Source organism: Caenorhabditis briggsae, assembly GCF_000004555.2.
Source record: "Caenorhabditis briggsae complete genome, chrIV, whole genome shotgun sequence".
Taxonomy (NCBI): domain Eukaryota; kingdom Metazoa; phylum Nematoda; class Chromadorea; order Rhabditida; family Rhabditidae; genus Caenorhabditis; species Caenorhabditis briggsae.
The window spans coordinates 1,921,109-1,941,735 of NC_013487.2; the positions used below are offsets into that span (position 1 = coordinate 1,921,109).

The window sequence follows — 20,627 nt, forward strand, 5'->3', positions numbered from 1 at the left end:
AGAATGACTTCAAGAATTCTACTTCCCATAAACCAAAATTCTGAAACAGCGAAATTTAATCAAATCAAATCATTTAAATATGTTCAAACTCAAACGACAAAAATTTCAGCTGAATTCAATTCATAGAATTAGAGAACAAAACAATCCAGTATATTGTGACAAAGAAAACTAGAAACTGGGAAAAAGAAGAAACACAACGACTGCAATTAACTCTATTTGCCATATTTGGGTGGTGGGCGAAAAAAGGCAGAATGACCGCAGTTTTATTCTAGTTATGGCCACTTTTTTGACGTTTTTCTTCTTTTGAATGACTTTTTGAGAAAAAATGATTAGTCACAAAAAGTTGTTGATTACAAAAATGAAGCTCTATTTGTTTTTAGTAAACGCTGAAATTTTCAGAGAAATCGACAAACTCTGGACCACTTTTTTGAAATTTCAAAAATTACAAGTCGAAAAAACGAACAAATTTTTTTTTGAAACTTTGAAAAAATTTCGGTTTCCCGAAATTCATATTATTGAAAAATCAAGAAAAATTTTAATAAAAGCAGTGTGAGTGCTGAATTTTAAATTTTTTTTCTGAAATTTGCAGATTTTGCAAAAAAGGTATCTTATGTTCAGTACCATTAACTACAGAGTAATAAAAAAATACAAAAGAAAACCAGTTTGAAACTTCTAGAAACATAAAAAATTTGACCAAAAAGAAAAAGAACACAGAACAAGATAAAAATCCGTTTCGTCTCAAGTACACCAACAACGATATATTCGGGTCAGGCTGATTCTGATAGTTTTCCTCTGCTGTATGTGTCTCTTTTATATCCAATACTCTCTTAGTTTTCTGTCTCAGTCGTGTGCGGATGCACTATGTACAACGGGGGTGTCCTTGAAATCGCCCCGTGTATTCTACTAATACCGCAGACTAATACACACCGAGATTTTTCTGAATAGATGTATTAAATACAGAATAATGGATTGAGGACATGAAGAGGATTTTGAGAAGAGGATTTTTGTATCGAAAACACAACTTTTTCAAGTTCCACCACCTTTAAAGGCATACCTACATAATCCAGAAAATGTGATAATTGAATACTATAACTAGAAGAAGCAATGAAAAGGTAAGAGAAAATATTACTGTATCAATTTATCCATAATTTTTGAAACGGTTTCTAATTTCTGACCAATTCCAAACATGGTTTCCAGAATAGTATTTGGTCCACGGAAGAACATACCTCTAAAAAGTTTCCTCCTATTAGTACTCTTTGCTGAATTTCACCAAAAATCTATAAAAAATCGAATTCGGAGGTTTTAACTAAAAACCATGACGTACTATGGATATGAAGCTCGGTTGGTCATCCTACCATGATTATTAGCTAGCTCAGATCTCGGGCTAAAAACTCGATGGTTTTCTCATAAGGGTTCGGCCTTCTATGTCAGAGTTTATCGTCGCCAAACATCATCCTCTTGTGCTAATTTTAGTGCGTTCCAGCAAATGTCGATTTGCACTTCTGGATGCGTACCAGATTGTTATTTCCCGACCAAGTTCTTGTCTTTTGAACATGAAATGGGGTCAGCCCGAGCTCACTTTTGACGATTGTACTGACTGCCTTACTGCTCATTTGGAGCTTCAGGCTCAGTTTTTCATTGTTCGGTGAGAATTTCGACAAACTAATTCTCTGACGGCCTTGTTTCTCTCCAGTTTTTTTTCAGATCTGACGTTTTTAGACAGTTCTTGATCGTATTCAACTGTTAGAAACATTCGATGGTTGTCCACTAGGTTGTTCGTTCGATTCCGAGAGCTTTTCCTATGCTGCTTAGGCCCACCCCACTCTTGGCCACCTCGACGAGGGTGCATAGATGTATAGAACTAGTCACCATTCGTGTAAAAGTCAACCTAAAGACTTGAAAATTTGGATATCAACTAATTAAGACATGCTGAAATAAATACGTACAAAATAATTGCTCTAAAAATTCTACAGTGCCCACCAGCTCCCACTAAACTTTGGTTGCAATAATTTTGGCGCACCCCGTAATACCTCTGCAAATTATGTAAAAACATAGATTGACATATATCGTTATGGAAATTTTGATAAACTTATCAGAAGGCAATGGAAATGTGATTTCTTCAAGAAATTAGACATCAAACTATTAAAATTCATTTTGTAGAACCGCGAAAATCGAAATTGTACAATAACTGGGAGATGTTTTAAAAGTACAATTTCACAGTTTCAAAGAGTTTCAAAATTGGAGGAAACTTTTTTGAAACAATATATCAGTAAAATCAAGACAGAAATCATTTGTGTCAGTGGATAAGAGTTGGGTGGAAAATTTTGGTATAGAGCATACTTGTAATCCGGGCCTTTGCCGGGCCTTGGCGGGCCCTGCCATAATTTCTTTCAGAATCAATATTTTTGAACCAACTAAATCAGATATGATAGAGCTCCACGAGTACTACAAAAAGTTATTATTTGGAATACTGTATCTATGAACAAAGTTACAGATCATAAAGTGGCTTTTCTCGCAGGGCCCGGCAAGCCCGGGCCGGGCCTGCTTTTTTGTTCCTTTTGCTCTGTAACTCTGTTCATAGACAAGATACAGTATTCCAAATGATACCGTTTTGTAGTACTCGTAGAGCTCTATCATCTCTAATTAAGTTGGTTCAAAAACATTGATTCTGAAAAAAGTTATGGCAGAGCCCGCGAAGGCCCGGCAAAGACCCGGATTACAAGTATGGTATAGAGTGGAGTTTATAAAGATGACCACAATAATGAAATTAATGACAACCTTTGCACCAATACAAACAGCTTGAAACAGTACTTCCTTGTGAATAATGTGAGAATGTTGAAGGCCTAGAAAAATGCAAAAAAGTTAGAACACAAAATGAAAACTGTTTCATCGAGTGCTCTTATTGAATTATCAAAAGATATCAAAAAAGTTTTAAGAGCAAAAGTTTTTATCTTTAAATCAGCAACATTTTATTAGTTGACACATTTTTGATATCTCAAACAGGAAACGAGATAATTAAAGTCAAAGGAAGGACACTTTCAAGGAGTTTCACAGATTTGAAAAAGAAATATTCATTAATTATTTTAACGTGATGAAAATAAACTTATAAAAGAAATCCGCGTGCCAAAAATTCTTCAAAAAATTTTAATTTTAAAACCAAAACGAAAACGTGAATTGGTATAGAAACCATGACCCTTGATGCCCCATTGACCTCAGAGAGAGTGCTATAAAAGAAGAGGGAAGCGGAGAGTAGAATCAGTTCTGCTTTTCTCTGGGATCCAGAGAAGAGGAACCCGGAGAATGGATCCGGAGAGCCGGAGTCCGGGGTCCGGAATCCAGGGTCCGGAATCCGTAATCCAGGATCCGGGATACAGGATCCGGGATCCGGGATCCAAGATCCGGGATCCGGGATCCAGAACCCGAGATCCGGGATCCGTGATCCAGAACCCGGGATCCGGAATCCGTGATCCGGGATACGGGATCTGGGATCTGGGATTTCTCCAGATGAACTTTCTAGGCCATGACCTAATTTTCAGTTTTCTCGGTCTATGCATAAATTCACAGATAAAATTAAAAATCTTTATTTCGAACCAACAAACAGTGCTCAAAACTTAGCGACCCTATCCATAACCATTTTCATATCATCCACACTCAATCTCTTCACCGACTTCATATCCACCACTTTTCGTGTCACATTTGCCACGTCATCATTAGTCTGCGTCTCTCCACTTCTCACACTATTTTTTCGGTACGACGTCTGAGTTCCGATTCCTCTTTCACTAACGATTTCTCGACGAAACAAGTAGTCGTCTTGTCTTGGAGTCGTCAAAATTTCAGAAAGTTTTCTGTCAAAAGTTAGCAAATTGTGTCGAGCACTTCCAGCTTCCAATGGGAGCAGTTTCATCCATTCCATTGGAATTTTGGGGTGTTTTTCGGTGAATAATGGGTTAGAGAAAGATTTGGCTGTAGAGAGATGGTCAGAGGAAGAGATGGCTTTTGGTGTGATGGATCCTTCGGAAGATTGGTGGAACTGAAAAAAAAACATTATATGATTTGGCGACAAAATTTTACAATTTCAATTTTTTCAAATTCAAAGCTCTTTAGAATAAATTTTGTTCAGATTTAGAACTTTAAAATGAGACCTAATAGTCCAATATTAGTCCAATATGTATTGGTTTCTGATTTTTGCAACAAAATAAAGAATTTCATGAAACCGAAATTCGATGTTTCGAAAATTTCAAAAAAAAAACATACCTAGTAAAAATGTGATAGTTTCGTCAGGTACTGTTATTATTTAGCCGTTGACAGAGGTGAACCAAATTTCCAGAAAATTCTAGGTCAAATTCGTCTTATCGCTGTCTGGCATTATGCTTATATTTGATTTTACAAAATATGTAAACCTCATGAAACCGAATCTTTTCAAAATATTCAGTAAACTTGTGATTTTTTATCCACCTACCTCCTTCTCCTCCTTAAAACTCAAATCCCCAATTGGCGCCGGTGTTCTCGATGACAACATTCCAAAATCCAATTTCTCAATAACAGGTACTTGTCCACCAACTGGAGCATCGTCATATTCCAATGGAATTTCAGATAATTCCGATTGCTCATCCTCTTCTCTGATGTACATTGATTTTTGTTGTCGATCTGCTAACCCTTTGACCACTTCATCCAATTTTGCGTTCAGAAGATTTAGCTGTTTCGCCAGGGCTTCGTCCATTGAGTTTTTCGAGGCGGCGTCTGTAATTAGGCAAATTTTCAGATTGGACGAACAATTTAATATTTTAACCTTGGTTTTAACTCCTCAAGTGCTTTTATTGAAACAGTTAAATTTGGAAATTTCAAAAGCTTTTTTTCTTTGATCATTTAAATCAATGTCTTCAAGCCAAGCAGACATTAATTTTTTGCGGTGCAAAAATATTTATGTTTCAAACTGATAAAATATTTTGAGAGGTTTGAAACTTTCATTATACCATGTGTATTATGATACACGAAAAATGGAAAAAAGTCTTCTAACGGTCAAATTGGATCACATTTATCTCGGTTACAGTGGGAAATATCAAAAAAATGTTCAACGGACAAAATAATTTTGATGATATGGCACACATTTTGACAGTTGACAAATTTTTTGATATCTCTTGCAGGAAACAAAAAAACAGTCTCCAAGTTAGGATACCCTAGGGCTTTTGGTGAATATTTCTTGGAATGTACCTATGGCACCGTACACAACATAAATGGATTCTCAAAACTGTTTGTACTGTTTCAGTGAAACTGTAAACTGTGTTCAAATTCGATTCATAACTGATTCTCTTCTTCTAAAAAATGTTTCGGTTAGAGGTTATAGGTTTTCTACTGGAATTTTCGAAACTTTCAAATCGGAAGGATTGTTAATTGGTTTCGAAATCCAAGACAGCTAGAGTTTTTGTTAAAGTTTTTTGAAGAACAATGCACGCCATAGGTCAGCTACGACAGCTAGCTGAACCGTTTCAACTTTGACCTCAACTTTGAAATCATCAGTTTTGACCCAATTTCTCTCCTTTCCTGAGAATGATACGAAAAAGTTGTCAACAGTCAAGACGTTTATCATAATGCCAAGAATATTTTACTCGTTGACCACTTCTTGATATCTCTTACAGGAGACGAGATACATTTGGTTGAAATAGAGGTTTCACTTTAGAAAAAAATTGTCTGTTTCTTCTATTCCACTTTATGATGAATAAAATAGAGTTGCGCTTGGCAAGAATATTACCTGCTCTATTCCTTTCCTCCGCAATTCCTCGCAACAATCCACCATCCCCAAATCCACTATCATCATTATTATCCGGATAATGATAGTGTCCAGCTCTCCTCAAAAACTCGCTCTCCCTCTTCAATTCCATTTGCAACTCATCTTGTTGCCTAGAAAATGCTCTTAATTGCTCCTCGATCGGTGTAAAATTTCTGGTAGTTTCTGCCATTTGTCTAGCCAATTTGTCGTGTTTCTCGGCGTATTTTGTAATTAGATCTGGTGATGCTAATCGAGGAGTAAAAATTGGTTGCTTATCCTTTATCACTTCCTCTGGGTTTCTGTAGAGGATGTCTCTGGCAGAGGCGGATAGGTTGACACCGGTGGTGGTGGTACCAAGGCAGAGGTCATGGGGGTGGATCGAGAGACGAAGGGCAAGGCATCCGGGTTGAATGAATGTGAAGCCAGGAGACGTCCATTGAGTGTTGATGAACAGCATTTGGGACATGGTGACATCACAGACCTGGACGTTTGGATGGGGTATAGTTACAGTGTTTTTCTGGAGGCTGTCGGAGACTGGGCTAAGTTGTGGGTAGGTGGCCATGGGTAAATACTTTTCGAAACAAGCTCAGCAAACGAGAGCCTAGGAAGAACACTGATCCCAAAAATACCAAAATCAAAAAACTGATGCTTTTTTCCTACAACCTTTCCTGTGGGTCAGATTAATACTCCCTGGCCTATAACTCGGTACAAACTTAGAATTTCCGTTAACAGTAAAATATATAACTAGACGTGATCTACAAAATGATCTACAATTTGACTATATTTGAATACCGAATTTCAACCCATAGTGAGTAGGGAGAAGCGCTACCACAGTTTTCCCTATTCGTTTGTTCCCCAGCCTTAGGTTCAAAACTCGATGTTATAATATAGTCGAATTGAATATCATTTAATAAGTCTTGTTGTGGTCTAACTTTTACTGTTTAAATCAAACCTAAATTCCATGTTTGGACCGAGTTATGAGATTGGTAAGTATTACTAGTTATCTCACATCGATTTCTAGTGAAAGGGCTCCGATAACTGCGGATCAAAAGATCAATAGTGGCGAAATTATTCTGTTTTCGATACCGAAATGATTATGATCCTTTTTATGCAAAACTTTGAGAGAATTGAAAATTTTTAACCACACCACAAAAATGTCCTGTTTGAAAGAGCAAATAAAATTGGCTCCGGGACATTTCGAAAGTGAGACATTTCCAAAGTGGACATTTCGAAAGTGTGGTAATACGGGCGAAGGAACGAATTTCAGACTACAAAAATTATTTTAGGGTTTTCAAATGTGCTTTTTCTGATAGAACACATTCTGAAATTTGAAAAAATTTTCTGAAATTCTGAAATTTGAAAAAATTCTATCAGGAAAAGCACATTTGAAAACCTTAAAACAGTTTTTGTAGTCTGAAATTCGTCCATTTGCCCGTATTACCACACTTTCGAAATGTCCACTTTCGAAATGTCCCGGAGCCATAAAATTTTCTTACCCGATGTTTGGGATGACAAACCGATCGAAACCAATCCATTGTTCTTTCCTGTCTAACGTCTCTATGATTGGTTGTACTATTTAGCACAATTCGACGGAGCCATAGTTCACGAGTTGTCGATGTTAGCGGAGGTAAAGAGGAGTTCTGAAAAAAAAGTTACTGTTACAAAAATCAATTTTTATGGGTGTTAGAGTTGATTGATTCAAAGCTCAGATTACATCTTCGGACATTGACGTGATGGTGTCCTGTAGTACCCTCTCATATACGCCAATAATCAAAGCATGTAGCTGATAGTGAGCTGATAATGGCACGGCAAAGTCAACTCCTCGTGGAGGTTTTATTCCGTTCAATACAGTTTCATCCATTTTTCTGTTTCATTTATCTGATAATTGGTTCGAAGCTTTAGCTAATTAATTGAAATTCAAATGCTACCTGTTTCAAAACCTTCAAAACTCTTGTTCGAAATTATATACTAAACTTTTCGTAATGTTCAATAAGTTACTGGTGATTTTCGAATCATGGGAAAAAACTTTAATGTTTGACCCGCAAGTTCAATTTGACTATTATGTTTTTCAAGAAAATTACATTTCATTCACTATGTCCTAATTTACCTGCTGATAATTATTCTGAATCCAATCAATGAAATTCTGAATTCTCTCCATATCATCCTCCTCTGCACTACTGTACCAATCCCTCAGTAGAATATGCTCTTGATCGTCTTCTTTCAACAATTCCTTGTATCTTTCAGCGATTTTCCCCAGGTTTTCGTGATTTTCTCGAAGAGCAACAGAGAATAAATGACGATACGTGATACGGAGCATTAGAAGGAGCACTCGATGAAGGGTATAGTTTGAGGAGACTCGGAGGGAAGTTGTCTGAAAAATTAGTTATTTTTTAAACTTTGAAATATCATTTTTTGCAATTTTTCAGAAATTTGACATAAAGTACGTAATGATATTAAATTGTAAATATTTTAAAAATCACAGTTTCAGCAAAATCAAAGTTTTGAAACAGAAAAATTGGTTGCTGAAAGAATAGCTCTTCAGGTTCTAGTTATCAAGAAACGTTAATTGGCGAAAATAACAAAATTCAAAGTTTCAAAAACTCGATTTTTTGAAATTGATAATTTTTCACATAATACTCAACAATTACCTGTTGCGAATTGAATTGTTTTAAAATGTCCGGTTGTGAAATTGTTAGTTATAAAACGTCTGGTTGCAGAAGGGTCTTTTTTCAAAATCTAACTCACCGAATCGTTAGAAATCAACTTGACTGTAAAATTCAACTGATCCACTATCCGGTTGGACCTTGCAAAACTCTCCAAAAGTATCTGAACATATCCGAAAATCTCCATAAACGCTCTGCCCTCTTCAGAATCCGCCACGTCGCCAGGTGCCTCGTAAATCGGATTCGGAAGCACTTCCTCAGATTCCAAAGGCAATTCTGAGAAGACGAATTCAGCAGTGGCAATTAGATGTTGTTCCATGAATTGAATCAAGTCATCTTGCATTGCTACATCCAGTTGGAGAATTGATTCTGTGAAGTTTTGGGCAAACTTTGGAGATGGTGATTTTAGCGATTCGGCAATTTGAAGGGGCAGATTTTCCACGATCATGGTTTTGATGAAATCGATGGTTAGGTCCTTGCTGCAATTTTTTGCTGCTACATAGTTATTGTAAAATTCCAATTGTTCTGTGCGCACTCAATTGTTGAATCGGATCGGGAGTTAACTAATAAAAGCCTACCCAAAGCGTCAACTTTGAGCTCAATTATCTCGATTCCTGTGAAAGATATCAGACATTTGTCAACTGATAAAATTTTTATCATAATATCACCAATATTTTATCAGTTGACACATTTTTGATATCTTTTACAGGAATCGAGATAATTGAGCTCAAATTTCATAAACTTACTTATGCAATGAATCTGCGAGAAGCCTTAGCACCAAGCTAGTCCGTCTGTCGTCGAAATGGTCCACATAACTGATTGCTTCAATTAGTGAATCGCACTTTACCATAAGGAGAGCCGGAAGAGCAGGTGAATATTCCACTGGGAGCATGGAGCTGACTTTAGTGCGATCTAGCAGGGTGTCAGTTGGTTTTAAATCTGAAATGAGATACTTTTTGAATAAATATTACTGTATCAAGTGTTCCATCATTTTTATTATTTTTCGTAATTCTCGATCGGTTGTTTTCAGTTATATCATGTATTCTATAGTAATCGGCATACTTGCTAAATCTCGGCCGGGCCGGGCCGGGCTGGAGAATAATTATCCCGGCCCGGGTTCCGACAATTTATAAAAATTTCTGATAATTTTTGATACATTTTTGTCAAAATAATCATTTTAAAGCACGAAATTTATCCCATGACCCTTCTTGAACCTGAAAACAAAGAACTTTTGATAAAATGTTCCCAAAAATCCAGTTTTCTCTCAAAAAATGACTCTTTAAAATTTTCGCTTCAAAAACCCGGGCCAGTGAAAATTCCTCCACCGGCCCGGCCCGCGACATGTACAGTGGCGAGAAGTGGTGAGGAGAATTTTCTCGAACATTCATAACTTTGTTCAAAATTGCTCAATCGACTTGAAATTTTGCATGAGAATATCTGTAAAATCCAAAAACGTAAAAATCGGTTTTTTGAAAATTTCTCATTCTCGGAAATTTTAGAGCAGTTTCAGATGTAACAGTGGTTCGTGAATCCAAAAAAAACTTTTTTCCAGACTTTTTTCTGGTTCTGATTTTAGATGTAACATGATTTTCAGTGTCCAAATATGCACCAAAAAAATTTTGAAGGATTTTGGAAGTCGGGCTCGTCATGGTGCCCAGAGCACAAAAGATATGTGTTGGCTTTTTTGCCATAACTCAGCTGCAAATGTATTTTTGATGCTCCAAATTTTTGCAAATAATGTGTGTGGAGTTGCTTATCAGTTTTATAGCAAAAGTTTTTCAAATGTAGAAAACAATTTTTCATTTTTTCACATATAGGGAAAATCTCTAAAATCTAAAAATGAGAAAAAATTTTTTTCTACAATTGAAAAACTTTTGTTATAAAACTAATAAGCAACTCAAAACACATTATTTGTAAAAATTTGGAGCATCAAAAATACATTTTCAGCTGAGTTATGGCAAAAATGCCGACACATAACTTTTGTGCTCTGAGCATCATAACTCGAGAGCCCGACTTCCGAAATTCTTCAAAACTTTTTTGGTGCATATTTGGACACTGAGAATCATGTTACATCTAAAATCAAAGAAAAATTCTGGAAAAAAAGTTTTTTTTCGATTCACGAACCATTGTTACATCTGAAACTGCTCTGAAAATTCTGAGAATGAGAAATTTTCGAAAAACCGATTTTTATGTTTTTGGATTTTACAGATATTCTCATGCAAAATTTCAAGTCGATTGAGCAATTTTGAACAAAGTTATGAATGTTCGAAAAAATTCTCCTCATCACTTCTCGCCACTGTATGGTAATCGGCGTTTACCCTGACCGTGGCTACCGTATATTTTGCATCAATTGGAACCACAGTAGCTCAGCCGATAGCGACGCGGCATCTCCAACAATAAACCCACAAGTTCAACTCTTCGAGGGCCTCATATAAACAAAATTTCAAGCATTTTTTTTCTGTTTTCAGTGGCCTAGAATAACCTGTCCATAATTTCTAGGCTAATCACCCTTTGACATATGAAATTAAAAGAAACCAACCTTCTTTTTGAAAATTTCCCCAAAGATATAAAGATGGCAATAGTCCTTCTTCAGTTGGCAAAAACAGCAGATAATCCAGGTAATAAGCAGCCACAAATCTGGCAATTTGAATACACGTGGATTTGTTTTTGTCCGGATCCAGAAGAAGGGTTCGAAGGAATTGAGGGTTCAGCCATTTTGAGAGTAAATCGCAGGAGGACATTCTGAATTTTGGGGATTTATTTTGGCCCACAATGAAGGATGCAGTAATGGAGACAATCAACTTTTGAAAATTTATGAAAATTTGGGAAGTTGATTAAACTGTAAAAAAATATTGTATGTGTTTCAGAAAGGTGCTTCAAAAGGGTTTTGAGAAAATTTACAATTGGTTATGTTGCTTACAGTACCGGCCAGAATTGTATTATTTTAATTTATTTTTGAATTGAAAAAAAATCCGACTTTGATGCCCTGAAAAAATGATTCAGAATTATTCAATTTGTCTGAAAGTTTCAGTGTTCACTGAACAAGAATAGAGTGTTAATTTTGTAGTTCACAGCTGTTTTGTACAAATTCATCCAATAGAGATATACTGCTTCAAAGTGTCTACAACTCCTATTTCTGGAAGTTTTGACACTTTATTCGCTAAAAGCGCAATATCTCATTTAAAGGTGGGGGGACAGGAGATTTTACGGGGGATTTTTGGGGCCAGAGTATGCATTCTACCGTAACGGTGTACAACGCCTAATGTCACTCTGCGTACAGCGGTCGTCCTCGCCTTTATGTATGCAATCAGGCGCCCGATCCAGTTTCGCCCGCATGGCTCAGTCGGTAGCGGCGCCGCCCCTTCAATACTCGCCTCGACAAGTTTAACTCCTCGAGGGGCATATTTAAACAGAATTTCGAGAACATTATTTTTTCATGACCCCCCACCTTCAAAAAAAAATTTTCCGGAAAAAGGTGTCAACTACAAAATTGAAGCTCTATTTTTGTTTAGTATACTCTGAAATTTTCAGACAAATGATACAATTCTGAATTACTTTCGTAGGATCACTTGGCAATTTTCAACTAAAAATAGTTAGAATTAAAAAAATTTTGAATACATGGCGATAGGAAAAATTAACTATCAGAAAATCGGGTGAAGATGACGAAATTACGAAACAGTTAAAAAATTATTGCATTCTGTTTCCCGACTGTGTTTTATGAAATTCATTAGATGAATAATATTATGCAGTGTTTGTTGCAAATAGTTCGGAATTTTTAAATTTTTCTGAAAACTTTAGAGTGTACTAAACAAAAATAATTCCATTTTGTAGTTGACAAATTTATCGTACCAATTTGTCCAAATGAGATATATCGCTTCAATGTGTCTACAGCTGCTATTTCTGGAAAAATTCACTCATGGTTTGTTTGAAGCGGTATGTCTCATTCAGATGAACTTTTAGAGAAAAATTGTCAACTACAAAATTGAAGCTCTATTTTTGTTCAGTATACTCTGAAAAATTCAGGCAAATGGGAAAGGTCAAGGATGCATTGCAATATCAAACCACAGAAGGGAACCAAATTGAGAAACTGGCAAAACATTAATAATTCAATTTCTTCTGTTTCTCGAATGTGTCGAATGAACATTATTGAAAGAATATGCAGTAAGTCCGGGACATCGTTCAAGATAAAATAACAAAGAAATAAGTACTTTCTCATTAAAAAATTTCAAACAAGATTCCTAAAAACTGAGTCAATGAAACTGAGAACATTTGAAAATAAGACAAAAATTTCAAAACAAAAAGAACTCTAAAAGCAGCATAAAAACCAACTTTTCCAGATGTGACACTCTGTGTAAGAGGAAGAGTTTTCTAGTCCGCGACCATAATTTCCAAAAGCTTTTTTAAATTTATAAACGACGAAGCACTAGCTATAAAGTTTCTGTCAATTGTGGACTATCTGAAGCATTGAAAAAAAAAATGAAAAATTGGGTGATTTCAATTTCGGCAAAAATTTAAAATTCCGCAATAAAATGACCCAAAAAAGACGGGAAACAACATTTTCTCTGTTTCCTAATGTACATATTTAAGTGGGAAGGTCCGGAAACAGTTGATAGACACATTGAGTTTTTTCGGAAAATCAAAAATAAAACGTTTATTCTAAATTTCGATTATGGTATAAATTATTTAAAGCTTCAAAATCGAAAACTTTGGGAAACTGGAATCGAACTTTTGAGGAACTCTAAGCAAATTTTCAATAAAATTAAAAAAAATCAAAGCGAATATCAAGAATTTGAATTTTCTCCAAATTAAAAAAATCTGACATTTAGAAACTTGAGAATTTCTAGAACATCTCAAAATATGCAAAATCCAATATAATAGACATCGTCTTCGTTCCCGTTAGAAGGTCACCATAGTAACCAAAGACGGCGGGAACGCAGGTGAGGCGGCGAGAGAGTGTGCGCTGAGGAGAGACGCAGTAAATCAGAGAGAGCCGAAGAGCCTAAGACGGGCGGTGTGAAAGAGCGAACGAATACGAATTGGAATAAGGAATGAAGCGATTGAGGTCCAAGAAGGACTAGGAGAGGATAAATGTGGGACATGACACCAAAAATTTCGCTTTTCTGGTCAAAAATGGGGAGAATTGGGAAGAATAAGATTGATTTCCCTTTTTTTGTCCCAAAAAATCTCCCGCTTTTTGGAAATGCATGCGGGGGAACATGAACACGTCCCAAGGGATTTGATTTATGACTTTTTGAACGAGAGAGAACCATGGAAGAAAAGATTGATGGTCTAGAAAACCGAACTCGGTCCATATAAAAATTTTTTGAAATAAATTATTTTTTTTCGGTTTCAAATGCATGATATGATCGACTTTAAAACATTTTGTTGTTCAGATTGTTGTGGTATTCTCAAAATATGTGATTTTCTGAATTTACCGAAAATGGCCTAGTAAACCAACCTCGGCCATTTAGCTCTTTAAACTATAAAAATTGTCTTATTTTCCGCCTATTTACGGTGAACTACACATAAAAATTGAGATAAAAAAGAAGGAAATAAGTATTTTCAGGTTACGGTAGTTTTCAAACAATACAATTATCTACAGTAATCCTTTTTGGAATCGATTTTCGCTCGTTTTTCAGCAATTTTCCTGGTTTTCCGAGCAATTGTTTATGTTTTTGATCATTTTTAGCTTTATTTCATTAATTTTCCCCTGATATTCAGTCATCTTCAGCCATTTTCAGCCATTTTCAGCATTTTTCCTTCAGACTATGGTCAACAATTGCCAATTCCCCCTCGCCGTGTTTCTCTTCCGCAAACACCGCGACGCCACATTGCACACATTTCGGAAGCGGCGAAATTTTTTTTTCGCTGCCGCTGCTCTTTTTTCAACGACTTTTTGGCGGATTTTAAATGGATTTTTTGATAGAATTTCCTGAAAAAAATAAAGAAAATTAAAGAAAAAATAATGTGAAGAAGGTGAAAGATAAAAGGAAGCCTGAAAAATATCGATTTTCGGGGTCGAAATAAATTTGTGATTTTTCGAGATTTTTTAGGTTTTTAAAGGTTTTTTCCTGCAACTTTTGCATTTCAAATCGATCAAAAATCATAAGAAAATTATCGCTATTATCAGATATCTTAAAAAAAAATAATTTCTGGAATTTTTGAAAAAAAATTCAACTCGAAAAAAATATTTCTAACCTTTTTCAACTCATTTTTTATCGTTTTTCGACTGTTTTTCCACACATAATTCATAAAGACAACCCCAAAAACGCATTTTTTCCAGAAAAATGGCTTCAAAGCCGGCGGGGACGGCAGCTGGCGGCGCAGTTCAAAACGGTACCACCACAACCAGTACCTACTCGACCAATACAGATAGTAAAAATGCTGCTTTTGAGACGCAAATCATAATTTTAAATCAGTGTAGAAAGGTAAATCAGAAAATTCTGGAAAAAATAAAATCTCGGTTAGCTAAATGGTCAGATCTTCATTCAACGCGACTACACAAGAGGCCTAGATGTGCAGTTTGAAGCAGAGTATCCGGCGAGATTAACTGAAAAAGTGGGTGATTTTTTAGGATTTTTGGGGTTGGGACGGTTCTAGAAGGTTCTAGATGCAATTGTAGCGTCTAAAGTGGCTCTGGAGCCTATTGGCATTTAAAACCCTCTAAAAACGTTAAAACCAAAAATTTTGCGTTTAGGTGCCCCGTGATGTTTGGGAGAACACCATCACCAGGATAAATCGGATATTTGCTGATGCCGAAGCGGTAAGATTTTTTTCCCTCTTTTTAGACTGAAAAATCAAAAAAATACCCCAAAAATTGAACTTCTAGCGTCTGAAACATGGGAAATTCAGGTTTTTTTTCCGAATTTTAGGGTAAAATTTGGGATTTTTGACTCAAAAAATCATTTTTCAGCCGTTTTTATCGCTCTAAAACACCTAAAAATCAATAAATTAAGATGAATTTCATTGAAAAACGTCTGAAAATTGGAATTTTGACCATTTCTCATCAATTTTCAGGTCATTTAAGATTTTTTGGACCATTTTCAACCGATTTTCAGCAGATTTCAGGCCTTTTTCGGGCTACTTTGGTGGATCTTTCGAAAAAAAAAATCTCTTAAAAATCATTTTTTTGAGCTCAAAAAGGCTTTTTTCAGTATAATTTTTTCGCTCACAAATACCTCAAAATCGATAAAATGAGATGAAATTTTTGAAAAATGTCTGAAAATCGAGAATTTCGATCATTTTCGGTCAATTTGAGGCCATTTTTGATCATGTCAAGGTCATTTTTAGATAATTTTCACACATTCCAAGCCCATTTCGTATCATTTTCAGATCATTTCTGGACTTAAAAAAAAGTTTTTCGCGAAAAAAAAGCGTCACAGTTCGTTTTTGAGCTGAAAAAAACACCGAAATTTGAGATTTTCCCACGATTTTCCACCCAAAATCCCAACATCACTGTTCCAGATCACTCCCCAAACGATTTTCGAGACGGTGTTGGGATGTTTCACATGCTACGCCTCGTATCTCGTCACCAAATCCACGTATCGCCGAAAACTGGACGAGCTGCAAGAGTTTTTGGATCGAGAGAATCGAGACATCTATCACCACGTCGGATTTCATATTCGGAATCCAATGGAGAGGGGATTGAGAGTGGTAAGAAGCGGAAAATGAAAATGACCAACAATGGTCTGAAATTGACCAAAAAATGAGCCAAAACGACCGAAAAAGCGAAAAAAAAATCGAAAAATCTGCTGGCCTAGAAATCCCGTTTTTCGGAATCCTAGGCCGCCAAGCTTTGCTGGCCTAGAAATTTCATTCTTGGGTTTCTAGGCCGTATGCTCTTCATGGCCTGGGAATCCCGTTTTTGGGTTTCTAGGCCGCAATTGACTGCTGGCCTAGAAATCCAATTTTTGGGTTTCTAGGCCATGGGAAAGGTTGCTGGCCTAGAAATCCTACATTTTTGATTTCTAGGCCACCAAATTTTGCTGGCCAAGAAATCTCAATTTTTTGGGTTTCTAGGCCATCTGTTCTCGGTGGCGTAGAAATTCTGTTTTTGGGTTTCTAGGCTACAAGATTTTAATAGGAACCTCTGAAAAAATGGCGTGGCCTAAAAATTATAAAAATTAGGGTTTCTAGGCCACCAAATTTTGCTGGCCAAGAAATCTCAATTTTTGGGTTTTTAGGCCATCTGCATTCGATGGCCTAGAAATCGCATTTTTCGTAATTTTAGGTCACATATTGTTGATGGCCTAGAAATCCTATATTTTGGTTTTCTAGGCCACCAAACTTTGTTGGCCTAGAATTTTCATTTTTGGATTTCTAGGCCGCCTGCTCTCCATTGCCTAGGGATCCCGTTTTTTCGGTTTCTAGGCCACAATTGTCTGCTGGCCTAGAAATCTCATTTTTGGGTTTTCTAGGCCAACAAGTTTTAGTGGCCTAGAAATAGCTTTTTTTTTTGGTCCCTAGGCTGAAAAATCCCAGTTTTCGGATGTCTAGGCCAGATTTCGTTGATGGCCTAGAAATCAAATTTGGGGTTTTTAGGCCACCAAATTTTGATGGCCCAGAAATTCTATTGGTTTCTAGGCCACCAGACTTTCTTTTTTGCTGGCGGCATAGGAACAAAATCATGGAATCTGGATTTCTAGGCCATGCTTCATGTTGCTGGTCTAGAAATCTCACGTTTTATGTTTCTAGGCCATTTTCAAAATTTCCAATTTTCAGCTCGAAATCGCGATGCTCATCCGCCAAGGCGAAATTCCACACGAGGAGCCGGAAATCCAGGAATCGAGTCGCCCGATTCGAACGATCTGAAATTGTCTGAAAATTTTCGCTGCCACGTGTCAAACACGAAGACTATAGGACAACCAATTATCTCTCTAATTATTTTTAATTACTTTCGGTTTTTTGAAAATTTGAATTTTTCAAATAATGATATAAGATATCCCTTGGAATTTGAAAACTTGAAAATTTTTGAATTTTTCAAATTTCCCGCTCTCTTTTTCCCACGATTTTTCATCATTTTTCACTTTCCGCGAGCTTTATAATTTCTGAACAAAACTCTTTAAGTCCCGCCCCTTTTTTTATTCACCCAAGCCCCGCCCACTTTTTTTTCTTCTAAAAATCAATTTTTTTCTCACTCGATCTGTATCATATTTTTCTCGTCTATTTTTTGTGTGTCTCCCTCCCTCTGTCTTTTTTGTAAAGGTTCACAAACCTTTTTTCTAATGGAAAAGTCCTCTAAATTTGAAAAATTGTATAAATTTTTGGGACAAAAAATTACTGATTTTCTGGAAAATTTTGAAAAAAAATTATTTTGGGTCAAAAAGTTTTTTTTGAGAATTCTGGAAAAATTGAAAAACAAAACTTAGGATCCAAAAATTTGTTTTTGGACAACTCTGGAAAGTTTTAAGAAATTAATTTTGGGAATTTTATTTCGGATCAAAACTTTTTTGGAAATTTCTGAAACAAGAAAAATAATCCCAGTTCTAAGTTTTTCGGAAAAAAAGGGTCAATTTAATTCAATTCAATTTATTACGCATCTAAAAATACGTTCATTATATGGTTGAGGCAAAAGAGTTCAACAGTCCGTGTTCCTTTAAGTTGGGCTCCGTGTCACCAAGCTTCTTGAAGCCTCTGCTGCCGCGACAAAGACCATTCACTTGATTTCTTTCGTATTTTTAGTCTGAACCATCAGGAATGCTTTAAATGATCTTGTTTCTCGTGGACCATCTCTCTACATGAATTGTTTGATTCCAGTTCCAACACTTGGAAAAAAACAATTATATTGAATTTCACAGCCTCCACAGCCTTCATCAAAGTTCGATGCACCATGTTGCAACGCCACGTGGATATCCCGAAGGACAAGGAAGATCTTTGGCCCAGACCCAGGGACCCAGGGACTCAGGGACCCAGGACCCAGGACCCAGGACCCAGGAATCAGGACCCATGACCCAGGACCCAGGACCCAGGAATCAGGACCCAGGACCCAGGACCCAGGACCCAGGACCCAGGACCCAGGACCCAGGACCCAGGACCCAGGACCCAGGACCCAGGACCCAGGACCCAGGACCCAGGACCCAGGACCCAGGACCCAGGACCCAGGACCCAGGACCCAGGACCCAGGACCCAGGACCCAGGACCCAGGACCCAGGACCCAGGACCCAGGACCCAGGACCCAGGACCCAGGACCATTCCGGATCCCGGAACCCGGATTCCGGACCCCAGATCCCCGATTCCAGGTCCCGGATTCAGGATCCATGACCCAGGATCTTCCCGGCTCGCCTTCTCTTGAGCCCAGAGAAAGGGAGAACTGATTCTTTACTCCATTTCCCTCTTCCTTTATAGCAATCTGCCGGAGGTCAATGGGACATCAAGGGTCGTGTGTTTCTAAACCAATTCACGTACTTTTCTAGGTTCTATAATTTAAAAATTATTTTTCTTTTATTCAAAAATGTTTTTTTTCACCACGTTTAAATAATAATAATTGAACACGTTTAAAAGGTTGTGCACGGTGAAATTTTGTATTGCATCCAAATGTGCAGAAATGCATGTAGATTGATATAAAAATAAAGAAAAAATTCGAAAAAAATTCCTTCATCGAGAAAAGCGCATCGAAAAATACGCTGAAAGCCCTTAGGGACGAGGTTTTTTCTAGGCCGCCCGGTGAGTAAAAGCGCGCGAATTCAAACTTTTAAAAATTTTTCTCTCGTTTTCACTTTTTTTTCGGTTTTTTCAAGAGTTTTCTAGGTTTTTGTCAATTTTTCTTCCAGATACATCGGAAAATTTGAAAAAACAGTAAAACGAGCGAAAAATTTTTTAAAGTTTGAATTCGCGCGCTTTTACTCACCGGGCGGCCTAGAAAAAACCTCGTCCCTAAGGGCTTTCAGCGTATTTTTCGATGCGTTTTTCTCAATGAAGGAATTTTTTTTTGAATTTTTTCTTTATTTTTATGTCAATCTACATGCATTTCTGCACATTTTGACGCAATAAAAAATTTCACCGTACACCACCTTTAAATAATAATAATCGAATTTTAACTTTTGAAATTTCTGAATATCCTTTAAGAGATAGCTCATTTGACCCTATCTCGTTTCCTGGTTGAACTATAAAAAAAAAGTTCAACTAATGAAATGTTTCTGATATCAAACCAAACATCTTTGTCCCTTTTCAAATCAATTAAACTCCGCCCACTTTTTTTAAAAACCTTATTTTGAGATCCAAACTTTTTTTTCTGAAAATTCGGGAATAATTGAGAAATAGGAATTTTTGGGATCCAAAAAAGCATTTTTCTTTCGGGAAATTTTCGAAGTTTGTGATTTTTGGGACGGATTTTTGGGATTTTTCACGAAATTAACTATACAAGCTGTCGATTTTTTTTCAGTTTTCAGTTTCAAATGATCCTTAATTTGGAACCAAGAACATGTTCTTCAATCTCATTCAGAAAGTTTCCTTTAAGAAAAATTCGAAAATTTTACAATTAGATTGAAAAAATTCGAATTTCAAGAAAAATTTTTTTTGCAGTTTCAGTTTACCCATAATTCTATTTAAATTCAGAATGTTTTTCATTATTCGACGGTATTGGAACATTAAAAAAAATGGTTATGATTAAAACTTCAGATTCCAAAAAAAAAATATTCCAAAAAATTCAAAAAAAATTCAAAATTATCGAAGAAACAAAAAAATTTCGTTTCAGTTTGTCTATAATTCTGAGAACAGTGTGTTTACGTCGATTAAAAACCTTTTCCGCTTCACACAATTCGAGAAAACATCTGTTCATCGATCCTATGAAAATTTTGATTTTTCTAGAGATTTCTATGTTCTAAACACTTAAAGGGGGATCACCATTAAAGTTATCAAAAAGTTACTTAACGAGTTTTTTTTTCCAAGATAGAGCAATAAAACCAAATCTTTCATATTTTCCAGCTTCAAAAATATCTCTTGAGGACTCTCTTGAGGACTGTTAAAAAGGACTGCTACAGATGAAAACTCAAAAAATTGGTCGAAAACATGTCTTAAACTTTTTTTTTGGAAAATTATGAAATATTGGGAAAAACGAGATCGTTCCGAAACTATTTTTCCGAAAAAGTTACTGTATTTCCTCTAATAGAAGCCATTGGGCTTTTATTTTCCAATCTCTTTCTGGGGGTGGACTAATATTTTAAATTAGAGGGTTTTCGGTTTTTACCTGAACTGGAATT

The 20,627-nt window shown here is 36.3% G+C and overlaps 3 protein-coding genes across 3 annotated transcripts; 1 reads left to right on the plus strand and 2 right to left on the minus strand.

Annotated features, from left to right (window-relative positions):
• Positions 1-3,604: 3,604 nt before the first annotated feature.
• On the minus strand, positions 3,605-11,171 carry CBG21542 (the record flags this gene model as incomplete). Its single annotated transcript, XM_045244867.1, has 8 exons — positions 3,605-4,030; positions 4,460-4,740; positions 5,750-6,248; positions 7,264-7,407; positions 7,875-8,138; positions 8,513-8,909; positions 9,177-9,369; positions 10,970-11,171. The coding sequence occupies 8 exons, from the start codon at positions 11,169-11,171 to the stop codon at positions 3,605-3,607; spliced, it is 2,406 nt and encodes an 801-aa protein (XP_045097331.1).
• Positions 11,172-14,717: 3,546 nt separating this feature from the next.
• CBG21543 lies at positions 14,718-17,241 on the plus strand (the record flags this gene model as incomplete). Its single annotated transcript, XM_045244868.1, has 5 exons — positions 14,718-14,858; positions 14,911-14,988; positions 15,128-15,193; positions 15,895-16,083; positions 17,152-17,241. 5 exons carry the CDS (start codon positions 14,718-14,720, stop codon positions 17,239-17,241), a joined length of 564 nt encoding a protein of 187 aa, XP_045097332.1.
• A 922-nt stretch (positions 17,242-18,163) lies between these two features.
• On the minus strand, positions 18,164-18,688 carry CBG21544 (the record flags this gene model as incomplete). The annotated part of the gene is made up of 1 exon (XM_002632584.1): positions 18,164-18,688. The coding sequence occupies one exon, from the start codon at positions 18,686-18,688 to the stop codon at positions 18,164-18,166; it is 525 nt and encodes a 174-aa protein (XP_002632630.1).
• Between the last annotated feature and the right edge of the window lie 1,939 nt (positions 18,689-20,627).